This window comes from Sceloporus undulatus, chromosome 2 (assembly GCF_019175285.1).
Source record: "Sceloporus undulatus isolate JIND9_A2432 ecotype Alabama chromosome 2, SceUnd_v1.1, whole genome shotgun sequence".
Classification (NCBI taxonomy): Eukaryota; Metazoa; Chordata; class Lepidosauria; order Squamata; family Phrynosomatidae; genus Sceloporus; species Sceloporus undulatus.
Window position 1 is genome coordinate 21155493 of NC_056523.1, and position 17405 is coordinate 21172897.

A 17405-nucleotide genomic window follows, 5' to 3' on the forward strand; every position below is an offset into this window, starting at 1 on the left:
TGTCCAGAAAAATCATTGACTAAAGGTGAGCTGTTCTTGACCTCATCGTGACGCATCCCAGCTGGGGTCCTATTTCCCTCCTCTATATGAAAATCTTATTTTATTAGAGGAAATAACTGTCCCTATTGGTTGATGGCCTCTCATAGTTTGGTATAAAATAGGAGTGCTCACTTGTACCCTTACTTTGACAGTCAACACATGGAGCACCTCTGTAAGTTATTCATTTTCCTCATAGAAATATGGCAAAAGGTGAACATTTTTGGGGGGAGGGCATTATGACGACCATGATTTTTGCTGTTAATTTGTCATCTAGCATCCTGTTAGTGGCATGCACAGAACTTTTGGGGTCATTGCAGAGACAAGAATTCATTATGTCACTCATGCAATGACCTAAACCCCTGAAAAATTCACTCAACTGCCTACTGCAGGCCTCCCTCCATGGTCATTTCGTGGCCAGTAGAGAGTTTGGCTGTTGGGGAAACTTCCAACTATGTCTGTATAGCCAGGCACGCCACAGCATCTTCTGAGACCTTGGGGATCCCAAAGAACGTCAGGTCCCAAAGGATAACATCATCACTGGGAGTCTACTATTGGGACAGAAAAATCAAAGACATAGCCGTGTTAGTCTGGACAATCAGTGTGTAGAGAGGGATCTTAAAACTAACTGGGAGAAAGAAGTTGGTAGCATGAGCTTTCGTGGGCTTGAGCCTACTTCCTCAGAGGCATGTGGTGGACTGGAAAGCCCAGTGGTAGATCTATATATCAGTCTGAATAATAATAATAATAATAATACGTTTTATTTATAGACCGCTATTCCGCAATGATCATAGCGGTGTACAGTAAAAAATTGCAATACAATACAAAATACAATGAGACAGTTAAAGGAGGGAGAAGTCTCTTCCTTCAGGCAGTCACTGATGTTGCTGGGTCTGCCTGATCACTCCCTCTGAGGCTGAGATGACAATTGAGGAGGGAGGGGCCTCTTCCTTAAGGCAGTCCCTGATGGAGCGGGGTCTGCCTGATCGCTCCCTCTGAGGCCGAGGTGACAGGTGCTGCAAGATAGCATTGCATATTGGGACTTAGGCAGACACCTCTCTGTTTGTCCCCTGCTCCCCACTAGTCACTAGATCACCATGGAAGGAGAACCCTGCAAGAGAGAGATCAATCCTGCAAAATGGGAGCCATATCATGGTTCCATATGCATCCCAATGTAGGACCTCAGCAAATAAATGTAGGATTGTTGTTGTTATTTTTCATGATAATGATGGAGAAGGAGTAGAGTACACCTCCACTTCTGTTAAGTATAATATCTTCTTAGCAATCAGTAACCTTGGCTTTGGGCACTGTGGAATTCTCTTTTTATGAAGGTTTATAAGAATGCACTGGACAAACCTATGCTGTGAATGTTAAAAGAGGGATGAAACCTGATTTGCAACCATAAGAATGGATGCCTTCCCTCCTGGCTGTGATTATGAAGTTATTTCTCCCTGTTTTAATAGATTCAAGCTACACATGATGTTAATTCTCTGGCCCTACCCTCAGTTGTGTGTGAGAGTGTTTGGAATAGATTTAACTCAATGCTCACAATCTTAATTTTATATATTCACATCGCTCTCCACACATTTCCTTCCCATATGCATAGGAAGTGTGTTCCAGTAAATGGTTGCATTTATTCTCATGTAGACATGAATCCAACAAGGAGAAATGGGACTGAAGAGGTAGAAAAGGTTAAACTCTCCTATCTATCTCCCCAGGACACTGATACATATAAGGAATAAGAAGCTTAAGCTGGCAGTTTGTAAAAGAGGAATGTTGGGGGAAAGCAAGTACAACCGTGCAGCATTCAGCCCTTATGTGCCAGGACTTCCACTGTCAGTGTTGACAGGGAGGGAGTTGTTTGGGAATTGTAGGTCAAACAAGTAACTACTCCAAGCTCTCATTGTCTAAATCTTGTGGGTGGCCATGAGTAAGGGTATACTACATGATGAAGTGATGAAGATGGCATATATGTGTGTGTGCGCGTGCGCACGCTTTATATCCATCTTCTTTGTCTTTTGTCCATAGAAAGGGACAATGGATGCTCTTGAAGACATGCACACTAGTGCACTGTTGGCACAAAGAAAATGTTAAATGAAATAGTCACAATAGCACTCATAGCTAAAAGGATGCTTTCTCAGTGCTTTTGATTTGACTTTATGTAGATAGATAGTTGAGAGCCAGCACGGTGTAATGGTTTGGGTGCTGAGCTTTGACTCTGGAGACCTGGGTTTGAATGCCCTCTTGGCCATGAAAATCCACTGGGTTACCTTGGGCAAGTCACACACTCTCAGCCTCAGAGGATGGCAATGGCAAAACCCCTTTGAAGAAACTTACCAAAAAAAATCCCAGCCTTAGGGTCTCCATAAATTGGAAATGACTTGAAAGCACATAACATACACAACCATATAGTTTCTGGGCAGGTTACTGTCAATGATATATGACATATCTTATATATGTGTGTGACTTTTTTTTGATGGGGTACAAGGAGCTATTCTGTAGCCCTTTGTGCTCTCTCCCAAACCTCCCCCGCAAGCAGATGTCAAGACCCAATGAGGCTGCTGCTCTTGCTGCTTATCCATGGGGAGTAAACCAGTTCAGATGATGAAGATGCAGCTGCTCTGGGCTCTAAGGGGAAGGAAAAGGAGGGCCCACTCCATCCATGAGTGCACTTCTGTGTTTTCTCCCCTCCAGGTCCAGAGCAGCTGCATCTTCATTGTGAACTGCCTCAACCATCTTTCTCCTCCCCATGGATAAGCAGCAGCAGTTGCAGGCTCAGCCCTCCCAGAGGCTTAATAGCTGCTGGGGAAAGAGGATGACACAGAACTATGTAGACAGAACCTTGCTCTCCTCATGGTTCATGTAGGATCTTGGCCTCCATATTCTGTTCCATTTTGACAAGATACTGTCATGGCACTTCTCTGTCATATGGTTCCTTAAATAATTTAGGGGTTATTCAGATGGTGAAAATAATCCAGGAGTTGAATTTTTGTTGTTCACACACATTCCGAATGCAGCTGATTAAGTTTGGGAGGGGGGCTGCCAAAAATGCACTTAATCCAGGATAATTGATATGGGGTCGTCCCTCCAAGTTTTAAAAAAAGATCCACATCATCAGTAGTGTGAATAACTGATGGGAATAGAGCCGAATAGACCTGGGATAAAACCCTGCATGCCGTGAACATGTTCCGAATGCATTTGCATCGTCAACTCCATCTTTATTGAATGCTTGCATGTGTCAGCAATGGAACTTGCAAAGATGCACATCGATGTGGTTCCATGTATGAATAAGAAACCCAAAATGTGTGAGTGGGATTATTCACATTGTTGCACTAAAAAAACTAACATCTAAGTGACCTCTTAGAATCATAGAATCATAGAGTTGGAAGAGACTGCAAGGGCCATCCAGTCCAACCCCCTGCCATGCAGGAAATCACAATCAAATCATCCCTGACAGATGACCATATATCCTCTCAGTTTATGATCAGCTAAACAAAAAGTGGTGACTTATTCCAATGGGATTTACAAGATTTAACAAAATAAATTTCAAATGATCTTCTCTAGAACCTGAATTCTTTTCAGGTCGAAAGCACCAAAATGTTTAGCTCGGATGAAATAAACCCATTTTGCCTTAATGTTTTACTGATTGGCTTTCCCTTTTCCTTGTGAAGTCATTCCTTTTCTTTCTTCTAGTATTTTCTCTGTTTTTGCTGCTTGTGGCAGCCTTGGTCTCCAACAGTCATGCTGCTGAAGAAGAGGAATGGATGAAGTGTTTTGATGACCCTGACTATGAGAAGCTGTTGAACATCGCCAAGAATGGTCTCAATAAGACCTCAGAGCCCAAGGTGGTTGTGATTGTCGGAGCAGGAATAAGTGGACTCACTGCTGCCAAATTACTGAAAGATGCTGGACATCAGGTAAATAATTATTCTGAGAAAAAAAGTTTTAAATCTTACCAAGTAAATAAATAACCAAATAACTAAATAAGGAAGAAAGGGTGCTCTTTTAGTATTATTTTAATACCAAAATAATCCTTAGACACTTTAAAGAGACAAAGGGTCCTTTCACACTACATAGTTATACCACTATAATTCTACTTTAACTGCCATGTATGTATCTATAGATCATGGGATTGGTAGTCTGGTGAGGCACTAGAGCTCTCTGGATGAGAATTTTAAATACAGCTCTCTGAAATGCAAATCCATATGATAGGTTCCCTAGAATGTTGCCAAAGCAGTTAAAATGATTCCAGATCAGATCATGAAACAGAAAGTCTGTAAGCACTTAAAAAGGAGTGCTGTGATCACTAAAAGTCAACCTGGGTTTCTCAAAAACATGTTTATTACAGCATGAGCTTTCATTGACTGTAGTCTGGAATGACATTCCATTTTGTACTAGCTTGCATGCAGGTCCTCTTCGAGCAGCTATTTAAAATGCTGCCATGCTTATCTCTTGTTTGTGAGCAGTACAGAGATGTTCACAGACCTTGCTCAGTGACTTCACTGGCATTTGGAGATGCCAAGATGGTAGGAAGTTGGAATGCTAAAATGGTAAGAAGTTTAGGCCCAGAAAGGTACAAACTCTTAATTGGGCTCAATTGAGCTGTAGGAAAAACTGGCAGGTGATGCCCTAAACTGAAACATGCAAGTGAGTGGACAAAAAGTTTAGGGGGGATAAAAATGGTAAGTACACAGCAATTTTATTAAAACAATATGTTGCAATGGAATGCAAAAATTACAAAGCTATCCTAAGCACAAAAAGGCTTGTTCTGGCCTGTGAGCCACACCCTAACAGACACAAGGCTAATATTGCCAATCAGTACTAGGCTTGGGAACTGCAAATCCCATAAAAAGGTCAAGCACACAAAGTACCAGTGCACTGGCAGATAAATTCCTCTGTGCCTCTCAATATGAAATAAAAAGAGATAGCACAGTATGCCCATATAGTTGGGAAGTGCACAGCAGAGAACAAATTAAAAGGGATAACACAGTGCGCCTATTACAGTTGGGAAATACAAAATAGAGACCAAACACGTTTCGACTGAACATCTTCGTCAGTGGTCATAAAGAACTAATACAGCAGCCTTGTAAGGTATATCATGTAATATGAAGGGACATCCAGTCGCTGTAGGCAAGTTGTTGGTCCTCTTGGACCTAGTATAATGCCTCAGACTTGGATGTCCCACATGTAATTGCAAGCCCGTAAAGAAAATGTAGAGCCGAAGGCTTACATGATCAGCATCCATAGTTTTTTGTGGGATTTTCAGGCTATGTGGCCATGTTCTAGAAGAGTTTGAAAATGTAGTTATTTGTTAACAACCTAATTGAAAATTGCTCTATTTTTACTGCAACTGATTGTTGTGCTGATAGAAATGTGCAGGAGAGCCACCTACGTTATCTTGAGCCATCTGAAAAATGCTAAGAACAGGTCATACAGTTTGTTTGTTTACAGGAGCCCTCTCTAGTTTTTACTCTTATTTTCTTATTTTTTGTCTGTTGTATATATTTGTGAGTTATTTCCTGCTGTCTTTGTTTTTCTTATTGTTCTGTTGAAGTTTCTTTTTATAGTTATTCTAGTCTAATCTAGTCTATAATTATTATTATTATTATTGTAAATAAATATACCGCTATATAATTTGGTGTGTGTGCATTCTTAGGAAGTTCTCCCCATTTTTGTCCCCACAACCCTATGAGATGTATTAGGCTGAGAAATAGTTAAGTCAGTCAATGAACTTTATAGTTAAGTAGAGATTTAAAACTAGGTCTCTGAAGTCTTCAATCCACACTACAACCACTGCACATACCTCTTTCCATTCCATTGCTATTTGATCTGCTTAACTGAGGATGGCAAGGGATGAATCTGGGACCTTCTGCATACTAAGCAGGTATCATCCATGCTGATATGGTCCTTTACTAAGTTGTTCATTGAAGTGTTTGTTGTGTTTTGCCTTGTGTGTAGCTATGTTTTACTCCAGAAGTAGCGATCGGGAATGAAGTGACATAGTGCAAAACCACTCATACATTTTTTTTATTATTATTTCTAGGTCCATATTCTGGAAGCTAGTGACCGTGTTGGGGGTAGGATAAAGACCTACCGTGAGAAGGACTGGTACGTGGACCTGGGACCTATGCGTCTGCCCAAGGCACAGAAGTAAGGAAAGAAAGGCATGCCACCAACCATGCCAAAACCGTTAATTCCTCTGCTATAGCTTCATGCACAGTATTCAAAACTGAAAGGGAAAGGTTAAACTTTGCTAGGCATGAGCAAGTGGGGTACATGTAGATACTATTTTGTTTAAGGCATTTACCTACACACATGCCTTCCAACTGTCTCAATTTGGCAGGGACTGTCCTGATTAATCCTCTATCATCCCACTTTATCAGCTGCTTTTAAAATATTTCAATTTCTCTCTCCTCTTCCCACTTTCTTCCTTTTTCCTCAGCTTACTTTAATTGCTGTAAACAAAGTCCAATTGCTGCAAACAGGGCCCCATTCTCTGTGAATTTATTGGAACCCTTTGGGAAGCCGTGAAGTGTTATGGGAACGGCTATATTAGAAACACAGTGAATCACATGTAGAGAGATCTTATAGAACCTTTGAGACTATAAAGAAGTTGGCAGCATGAGCTTTCGTAGACTTCAGTCTACTTCCTCAGACGCATTTAGTGGAGTGGAAACCAGGGACAGACATATATGTGCCACTGGTATGTGAGAATGTCAATTCAAATTTAAAATCTTTTGTGTATGGAAATGAAGAAGCAAGTACAGTTTCAACTTTGCTAGTGAAGAAACACATTGTGAACTGGCCAAGGAGTATGGAAATGAAGAAGCAAGACCAGTTTGGCAATGGAAAGTAACCTGTAGGTGAAGATAACAGATGAGTGTAGGATGCCCCCCTGAAGATGGGGTTGGATAGTGTTGAAGGGTGTGTAGGGAGTCAGGGGAAGCCATTGTCCCTGTTCAATCCACTGCTGAGGGACTGTAGTTCATGGATGAATTCCAATGCTGCTGTTTCTCTTTCCAGTCGACCTTTGTAGTTCTTTTGTTCAAGGACTGCTATTCTGAGGTCTGAGATGGAATGCCCAGGGAGACTGAAATGTTCTGCCATAGGTTTTTGTGTATTCCCATTCTTAATGTCTGAGTTATGTCCATTTATCTTCTGGTGGTGAAACTGGCCTGTTTGACCGCTGTATAGTGCTGATAAGCATTGGTGACATGGTATGGCTTAAATCACATTGGAGGATGAGCACGTGAAGGTTCCCCCAATATTGTAGGTGATGCCATTAGGTCTTGTGATTATATTTCCTGGATAAATGTGTAAGGAGAAATGGCATCTTGGTTTGTGGCAAGGCTTAGTACCTGTGTCCCCATTTGTGTCATGTGTCTTCCTGTGGGTGAATACCTGTTTGAGGTTTGGAGGCTGTCTGTATTCAAGTAAAGGTCTGCCACCAAGAGACCTTGAAAGAGTGATATTATTGTCCAGAATGGATTGTAATTCATTGATGATGTGCCTGAGTGGCCCCATTTGGGAGCTGTATGTGACCACTTGTCAGGTTCTGTCACTTTCTCTCTTCAAACTGTTCTGTATTAAATCAGTCCCGGGTACAAGTCTTGCCTTGTTTGTTTGTTTTTTAGTTCATAGTGGAACACAGTTCAGAATGAGAAGCCTCTCACATTTATTTCAGCAACAACTAGAAAAATCACTTTAAAATGTATGTTAACGTGGGTGAAATTAACTTGCAAATCCTTCACATGACAGCTAGAAGGGATGGATGTCAGATTAGAGGCAATCGGTTCCACATGTGGTGAATGTATGAATATGTTCAAGAACATCATATCCTTCAATACCACAAATTCGGCAAGGACAAGCCCAATTGCAGTCTCCCTCCCTCCATCTCTCTCTCTCTCTCTCTCTTTTTTTTCCTAAAAATAGCCTTGAAAGCCACATGTAGCCCAAGGGCCACACTTTGCCCACTTCTGCTTTCAGGCCACCTGAGGCAATTACATTTTCTCCTCCTTCAGCATCACTCCACTTTATAGTTGTCTCTCTCTCTGCAGACTCAGAGAAAAATGGACATTTATTAAAAACCTTAGCCACCTTGTTCTTGCTTCCTTGTCCTCTTTGAGCCAATCCTCTCTCAGTCTTTACACACTAAACAAACAAACCTTTCAGAATTGGACAATAAGGTTGTATTTTGACACAGCTGCCTCCTATGGAATCCTGGGAGCTGTCATTTGGTGACATACAGGGATTTGCTGAATTAATGATTTGTAAGCTGCCCTTGGAGCGTTTTTGGCTGAAGTACAGAATATAAATACTGTACTCTAAATAAAATATATAAATAAATAATACTAGAGTACTCTGGCTGAGGACCATCCTTAAACTACAAATCACAGGATTCCATAGGATGGAAACATGACAGTTAAATAGGAAAAATAGCACTATAATTGTGTAGTGTGAAAGGGGCCACAGTAACAGGAGTTGCAGTGATTTTTTTCCCCAGGAACAATATCCTATGATATTGTTAGATGCACACACACACACACACACAATATAATAGAAAGAGGGAAAAAGAGATAGTGATCTGCAGTCTGAATATTTGGACTCTATTTGGGTTGTGGCTTCAGGAACTGACATGATAAGAACCTGCCTTTCAGAATTGGACAATAAGGTTGTGTTTTGACATTTAGAAGTGTTGACTGAGTAGCAGAATAAGGAAAGGAATAGTGAACAAACCATACGCATGGTTGCATATGAGACACAAATATGTCTAATCTAATGAAATTTTGTCCTAGATAAAAATGTATTCCTCGGAAAATAGTCTGGGAAATTTATTGCTATCCTGAAACATCTAACCTTGTGACTTGCAAAAATGTAGCTACAATATTGTCCTATGTTGTCAAAATGCTTTTTTTCTCACATATTCTGTTGCTGTTGCTTTTCTCCCCAGAATTGTTCGTGAGTACCTTAAGAAATTCAACCTCACACTGAACCCATTTGTTCAGAATGATGGAAATGCCTGGTATTTGATTAGAAATAGAAGGGTAAAAGTGGCAGCAGTGAATGAAAACGCTGATGTCTTTGGATATGAACTGTATCCCCACGAGAAGGGAAAGTCTGCTGATGAATTGTATGAGGGAGCACTTGACAAGGTATGTCCTTTGTCTGTGGAGATGGCCTTAGATAATACTCGCCTCTACTTAGCACATTAAGGTAAACTCATAATTCCTAACATGGGGGGGAGGGTGTCAGGTGGTCTCAGGTCAATCCCCCCCCAACTCCACCAGGGACTGTACTCCTCCCTCTGTAAATGTACTTATTTTGATTTTGATTTTCAGAACTAGAAGTGATACAAAGTTCACTTCCATTTTTTTGAAGAAACAGTAGAAAGGGCCCTCCACAAATGCTCTCACACACATACCCAAAAGCAAGACCTACTGATTTCAATTTCCCAACATTTAGATCCAGTGGATTACCCCAGGTTCTAGTATCCACTTTCTCCATAATATGCACAATTCTATGTACTTCTGTATGCAACAGGATCTTGTAACACCTTTGAGACTAACTGTGTGAAAGAAGTTTTAGCAACTTGATCTATTTAGATGCTTCTGAGGAAGTAGACCAAGTCTGCAAAAACTTATGCTAGAGCTTTTTTCACACAGTTAGATTATCACAGGCCTAGTCCAGACGGGCCAAAAAGGATGCCCTTGTCACGTGAGAGGGGTGGCACTTCTAGATACCCCTCTCCCCTCTCATGTGACGAGGGCATCAAAATGACGGCGCCCTGTACAGATGGGCACCGCCATTGTTACGCAAGTGCTGCGGGGCATCCGCACAGTGCCACGCAGCACTTGCATAATGAGTGTGCCAGTAGTGCCCTCTGGCACACTTGTTACACCGCCACTGCAGTGTAGAAAGAACCCGCTTTTTACGGGTTCTTTTTCCGCTGGCAGGAAGCCTTGCCATTTGGCGGCTGAGGCTTCCCTCCAGCAGAAAAGCAGGTGCCGGCAGGCCGCCCTTTTTAGGTGGTCTGTACCCCGCCACACATAGCTTTTAAACTGCAATTATAAAATAGCACCTTTGGCAATACTCACCACATGACATTGCCTCTGGTCCATAGCTGCTGTATCTCCCAAGTATGGTTTGGATGACCCTTTCCACTGATGGAGGAAACCCATCAATAAGCTCCCCATCACATGGCAGTCCTATTAGTCATCATATGTGAAACATCGCTGCAGTATTGGGAGTCATTTTGTGTCACAGTGTCCTCCTGTTCTCCCACCACCTCACTATTCCCAAGCAAGCTAATTTCTTTTACTTTTTGGCTATCTCTGTGATTTCTATCCCGTTATGCACTTCTGTTATGTCTCTCCTTACTCACATTTTTCCAAACAAAAGAACAGAGCTACAGAAATTGTAACCTTTACTCATAAGGCTAGGAGGGATGTGGTGTTATCCAGCACACATGTAAATGTAAGCACTAGTGATGTCTCTGTGACAAATGGTGTTTTTTTTTAATTTTGAAAACTGAATAGATATTTAATGGACATAAAAGTTTTCATATTACTTATTGTTTCTTTTATTTATATTTCCCGTGTAGGTGACAAAAAACTGCACAATTTTGAAGGAGAAGTATGATTCATATTCCACCAAGGTAAGAAGAAGTGGGGTTCTGGTTTAGTTTAAAAATAGAAAACATATTCCTAATATCCTGTACATTCCCCCAAAATGTTTCTATGGAGCACATCTGCAAGCAGATGGTTTATTCAGCACATGCACAACCTGTAATGATGAGGAGAGAAGGGCATAAAAATGCATCACAAATAAGGCTTGCTCTTCCTAGAGCTTAGACGTTTAATTTTTTGGATATTGGTTACTACTACTTTTACTTGACCTGAAAAGTAGATGTGAAACCCAAGCGACATATATGGTACTTCATCACTTTTCTAAGGGAGGAAAAAGTGTAGCGTGGAAAGATTTGGGGAAATTACATTTTCCCCTGTGTTATCAAGTTCATCAAGGCACATGATGCAAAGGACAACAGGAGGAAAAAACACACAATATAACCCTATCCAATACTTAAAAAGAAAAAAAAAAGGTTTTCTCAGTCATAAATAGATTTTGGGAAATTATTCAGTTCAGAATTAGAAGTTCTAAAGCTACCAGGATCGTTCATTTAGTAGGAGGGCAGGAATGCTAAAGCCTGGAGGGGAAGCAGGGACACTGTTTAGGGATGGCATGTGATCTTTCCCTCTGAGAGCTATGTCCATTTCATATCCCATTATTCAAAGTTATAGCCATGTTAGTCTGTGGAATCAATATGTAGAGAGATCTCATAGACCAAATGCATCTGGGGAAGTAGATTGAAGCCTACAAAAGCTCATGCTGCCAATTTCTTTCTTTCAGTTAGTCTCAAAGGTGCTACATATCCCAATATTCTCATTCATAAAAGACATATGTATTTCTGGGCACTACATTGATTCTACTGACACAGAGAAGGACTGTCCTTAACCCTGGTCCTCATTTCTGCAAACCAAACTATTGCTCACCTGAGACTGAATGTACACAACACTGACAAAACAAAATAGTTAGAAGTAAAATTAATATTAATGAGTCTCAGTCCTGGGAAAAGAGCAGGATACAAATAAATATAATAAATAATAAATAAATTTATCACACAAGGCAGAATTTTAACTGGCTAAAAGTGGCTTTGGCTGGTACTTATCATACAATGTTGTCTCCATCATGCCACTCCCTTGCATTCCATTTGTTTCTGTATGCACCTTTTCACTGATGGGCAAAACCCATCAATGGTCTCTCAATCCTGCTACTTTTACATTAGCGCCTTCGTGCAATTAGTAGCTTTCGCTACAGTTCCATTTCTCAGGCAGTCATGTGCTGTGACTGGGCATGATTCTGCTCCTTTCCCCCTCTCTTCCTTCCGCTCACAGCAATTACAGTTACCAACAGCTTCCCAAAGCTGGCTGATTTGTGCATGTTCACACAACAGCTAGCTCTGGGAAGCTGTTGGCAACCATGATCGCTTGTCCCCCCGCAAAGTGCAACACTGCTATGTGAATGTGCATGCAGCCGCTCCCTGCTTTAAGGGAGAGAAGTAGTGACTGAGGCTGCTAATACACCTTTGACAGAGCGAAAAGCAGATCACATGACTATGGATCACCAAAGTGCCATTGTGGGGGAAAGCGTGATAAGAAATGAGGTAAACCAGTGTCTCCATTCTTAAACTATCATGACTATGGCAGCACAGCAGGCTAATGTGATAAAATTCAAAGGGACATATTCTGAAGATCCATCTGGGTTTTAGCCAAAATAGATTTTAGACTGTTTCTTTTGTTTTCAGTAATTAAAGAATATTGCAAGAAGAGAAAGAAGAGAATCTAGACATTTTGTATCCATTTTTGGGAATAATTATATTACCATAGATAAAGGGAAGTAGAGGAAAGTTAAAAGAAAAATAGTAGTAACTGTATAGCTACAGTCAGAACCAACAGCCAGTACTTCATTTTAAAATATGTAAGGTTTTGGACTTTGCGCCTTTGGGTTGTGTGTGTGTGGAGCATTCCACTCAGAAAACTCCTACTGGGCAAGAGGAGGAAAGTTTCCAGTTATGCAGCCCTGAGATAGCCATTCCCATTGCTCTGCTGGACAGGACCCCTTAACCGTGTGGAGAAGGTTCTCAGGAAAAAGCATACAGGCCTGCCGGGGAAGGAAAGGATCCTCAAAGACCCCTGTGTTTCATTCCACCAACAGGACTCAAGCCTATGTTTATTTTGGCATGCTTGACAAAATAATTTGAGGAGAAATGAGCTAGCATTCAAAAATGAAAAAGGGAAGCCCTTGTACATTTAACCAGTCTTTCCCAGACAACAGCTCTCATTTCCCTCCTTTTAGGAATACTTACTCAAAGAAGGAAATCTGAGCAGGGGAGCAGTCGATATGATTGGTGACATCCTGAATGAAGATGCTGGATTCTATCTTTCGTTTCTTAACTCTGTCATAGAGCATGTGGCCTTTGCAGATAGTGGCAGGTAAATGGAGAAGATGTGGCATTTACATGGTTGATGCAAACTGAAAAATTCTCTTTATTAAGGTGAGGTTGTCATCAATTTATCACTTCCCAAGGGAGCTTGCATTTAGCTTGAAAAGGTAACAGCCTGTGTCTGCTGCTAACAGACAGCAAAGACTAGTTTTCTACATCAAGAAGCAATATATTTCCAAGCTGTTTAGCTTAATTGTGAAATGAGTAGGGAGACATTGGCCTCACAGTACATACAGATGAGCACATGATTTTCAGTGCAGTCTTTCACACACACAAATCACAACAGCAGATGTAACATGCTGCCTGTATCTCAGGACTAGGCTGGATATGACACCGATGATGTGCAAGCAATTCATGGGAAATTTTAAAAATATATTTTTAAATTATCTAAAAACTATTTAAAATAGCTACCCAGAAGCAGACAGGGGCAGGACTGGAGCCACTGTATAAGGTTTGAGAAGGTTTTTTTCCTTTTTAATAATAATAATAATAATAATAATAATAATTTTTATTTTTACCCCGCCTTTCCATAAAAGATGATCAAGGCGGCTTACAAAGATTAAAACATAGCAATACAAGATAAAAACAATTATAATATAAAAATTAAAAACGTTGCTACAAAGTGGGAACAGGAATCAATATAAAACACGCATAACAAGGGCAAGGAAATGGAAAAAGACAATTGAATTTAAATGGTCCGGGGTCGGTAGGGAAAAACAGGGGCAGAGCAAAGAAAAAGAGTGAATTGGCTAAGGTGGAAATGCCAACCAGAATAAGTGCATTTTTAAATTTTTCTTAAAAGAATCAAGCGATGCAGCGGAACGAAGTTCTACAGGGAGCTTATTCCAAAAAGAGGGGGCGACGATGGCAAAAGCCCTCTGTGAGGTCCTCACAAAATGTGACCTGGGGACCTCCAACAGATTTGTCCCAGACATTCTGAGTGTGCGGGGCGGATTATATGGGGAGAGGCGGTCCTCCAAGTACCCTGGGCCCAAGCCATTTAGGGCTTTATAGGTCAAAACCAACACCTTGTATTGAGCTCGGAAGCGAATAGACAGCCAGTGAAGATCTTTTAAGATAGGTGTTATATGGTCTGACCTGGAATTGCCAGCGACTAGTCTAGCTGCTATATTCTGCACCATTTGCAGCTTCCGGGTTTGGTACAAGGGTTGCCCCATGTAGAGCGCATTGCAGAAATCCAATCGAGAGGTTACCAAAGCATGTACAACAGTTTCAAGGTCCCCACGGTTTAGGTAGGGACGCAGCTGGCGTATCAGCCGAAGCTGATAACAAGCACTCCTGACTGTCGCATCCACCTGAGATGTTAGCTGGAGCAACAAATCAAGGAGCACTCCCAAGCTGTGCACCGAGTCCTTCAAGGGAGCGTGACCCCGTTCAGGACCAGGTGACAGATCTCACCACCCGAAACCGGGGAACCTATCACCAGTACTTCCGTTTTCCCTGGATTCACACTGAGTTTGTTCTCCCTCATCCAGCCCATTACCAACGCCAAGCAGGCATCTAGAGGAGAGATGCCATCCTTAGTTACTGCATCAGTCGGAGACATAGAGAAGACTATCTGGGTGTCATCAGCGTACCGATAACACCGCGCCCTGTGTCTCCGGATGATCTCTCCCAGCGGTTTCATGTAAATGTTGAATAGCATAGGGGACAAAATCGCTCCCTGAGGGACACCAGGAGGTAAGGGCCCTCTTATCGAAGCGACAGTCCCCCAGCTCCACCATCTGGAATCTGCCCGAGAGATAGGACCGGAACCACTGCAAAGCAGTGCCCCCGATGCCCAACTCCCTCAGGCGATCCAGATGGATACCATGGTCGATGGTATCGAAAGCCACTGAGATGCGGCTTTTTAAAAAAAGATTTCTTATCGCACTATGGCCCCAGCAAACCTCCCAGTCACCTCTGAAGCTGTTATGTGCCCTGGGTGGGAAGCTCCCATAGACAGGAATAAGAGGTCCCTCTCCAAGGCTCTTGGTAGAATGTTTTTCTTTTTGTTTTGTTTTTTGCACAGCTGTCCAAGCTGAATTTTTTAGAAACCACTCATGTTACTTCTTACACTGAGCTTGCAAGTGAATTCACTCCTGCACATCTTCACATATGACAGATGTGTCTGCACTCTGCCCTGCTTATCACTGCATTAACCTGAAAATTCCACATGAAAATTTGCACTTCAAGATGTTTTCTTAAAATTATCTTAACATTTCTACCTGTTTCACTGTGATTTTTGAACTGATATTTTCAACAACTGAGAAGGAAGAGAACTGATGAATAATTCTAGTTCTATTATTTCTGTATGTGAGTACAGATTAGACAGTGCCTATGGGAGTTTATAAAAACCTTGTTCCAGCATAGTGCAGTGGTTGGAGCACTGGACTACAACTCTGGAGACCAGAGTTTGAATCCCGGCTTGGCCATGTAAACCATACACAGGTTATAGCCATTAAATTACAATCTTACAAAATTAAAAACTTTTCAAACTTTTAAAAACACAGTTGGTTCTATAAATGTTTAAACGAAAATTATAAAATTGTTGAACATTAAGCACATCACAATGTTACATAATCCATTCAAATTAATATCAATATATCTATCACAGATTCCCAAACAAGACATTAGCCTTGAAATCTAATCTAAGTTAGCTGCTTTCGTCACGAATCTGGCAGTATTAAACTTAATAGACTTTTCAGTATTAGATAGCAAATATGTGATTTTCTCCAGATTATTTTAGTATGCTACTAGTTTTAAACATCTCTTCAGAAACGTATCCCTTGGAGTTTTATGTATCCTACAATATAGCATATAGTGTATGGTGTCTTCAATGTCCCCGTTTAACTGAGGTAACTGAAATAAACAGTGTTTTTATACTACTTTTGAAATACAAATGTCATAGGAATACATTCATTGTTTTCGTCTTCCCTTTTCCCCCCAACAACTCAACTACTTCAGTTTTGAAGAAATCACAGGTGGATTTGACCAGCTCCCAAATGCCTTCATCCAAGAACTGCGTGGAATAATTCGCTTCAACAGCAGAGTAGAGAAGATTGTTCGCTCAGACTGGAAAGTGAGGGTGTTTTTCCGCAAACTGGATAAAAAGGCCTTGCAATGGCTCACTGCTGACTATGTCCTTGTCACAGCTACAACCAAAGCCACACGACTTATCAAATTCCAGCCTCCCCTTTCCCATGCAAAGGCTCATGCCTTGCGCTCCTTCCATTATGCCAGTGCTACTAAAGTTGCCTTGGCTTGCACTGACAGATTTTGGGAGAAAGAGGGGATTCAAGGTGGGAGATCATACACTGACCACCCATCTAGATTTATCTACTATCCAAACCACAACTTCACCAGTGGGCTTGGGGTGCTCCTAATTTCTTACACTCTGAATGATGATGCTGATTTCTTTGTTCCCCTCAGTGAAGATAAAATCATTGATGTGGTGCTAGATGACATATCACAAGTGCACAATATCTCTAAAGATCATCTCAAAACAGTCTGCAAGAGGCACGTGATACAAAAATGGGTCCTAGACAAATTTTCCATGGGGGCCTTTGCTTCTCCCGCTCCATATCAGATTGGCCAATTTTTCAGTGTCTTATCTCAGAATGAAGGGAGGGTTTACTTTGCAGGAGAACATACAGCCCACCCGCATGGTTGGATTGAAACTGCAATGAAATCTGTGATAAGGGCAGCAAGTAGCATTCACCTCAGGGCCACTAAGCCTGCATTGTAGTATCTGGAAAAAATGAACCTTTGTTGTATCTACCCTTCTTGAAACTAGAGGAATTGGCTACTTGATGGGCCTTCCTAACTTTTAAACTGCTTGGTGTTTGTGGCATTGGTTGGGAAAGAGCAAAAGCAATCTCCCTATTCCTTTCTGCTAATAATGATCAACACAAATATACTGCTATGATTCTATTTCAGCTGTCATGGCAAGATCCTATGGAATCATGGAATTTGGAGTGCAGTGAAAGGCATTTAGAATTTTCAGCCAAGAAGTTCTTGTGCCTCACCAAACTGCAGATCCGAGGACTCCAAAATGGAGTCATATTGCTATAATTGTACGTTGTAAAAGAGACCCTTGTATGTTTTTATGCTGAATAGCCATAGTACTGTAAAAGGTTCATTTCTGGATTTTATATTTGCATTACTGAGGGAGGAAAAGGAGGATATACAGCCCAGTTCCACAACCTCAGAAATTTGTTTGGCATTAGTGTGCAACAGTACAGATTTTCCCCCCCAAAGGATGATCATCATCATCAGAAGAAAAATATACATATTTACACTTTCTTTT

At 41.2% G+C, this 17405-nt stretch overlaps 1 protein-coding gene across 1 annotated transcript; it reads left to right on the forward strand.

Moving 5' to 3' along the window:
* Window positions 1-3280: 3280 nt before the first annotated feature.
* On the forward strand, window positions 3281-16872 carry LOC121920301 (L-amino-acid oxidase-like). The gene is made up of 7 exons (XM_042447433.1): window positions 3281-3341; window positions 3730-3953; window positions 6080-6186; window positions 8987-9188; window positions 10637-10690; window positions 12949-13085; window positions 16064-16872. Exons 1-7 carry the CDS (start codon window positions 3281-3283, stop codon window positions 16842-16844), a joined length of 1566 nt encoding a protein of 521 aa, XP_042303367.1. The 3' UTR covers window positions 16845-16872.
* Window positions 16873-17405: the final 533 nt, after the last annotated feature.

Coding starts and splice junctions, on each gene's coding strand:
- LOC121920301 (XM_042447433.1), top strand. CDS start 3,281: ATGGAACTTGCAAAGATGCACATCGATGTGGTTCCATGTATGAATAAG. Junction 3,342..3,729: donor GAATAAGAAACCCAAAATGT/GTGAGTGGGATT, acceptor TCTTTCTTCTAG/TATTTTCTCTGTTTTTGCTG. Junction 13,086..16,063: donor GCCTTTGCAGATAGTGGCAG/GTAAATGGAGAA, acceptor CAACTACTTCAG/TTTTGAAGAAATCACAGGTG.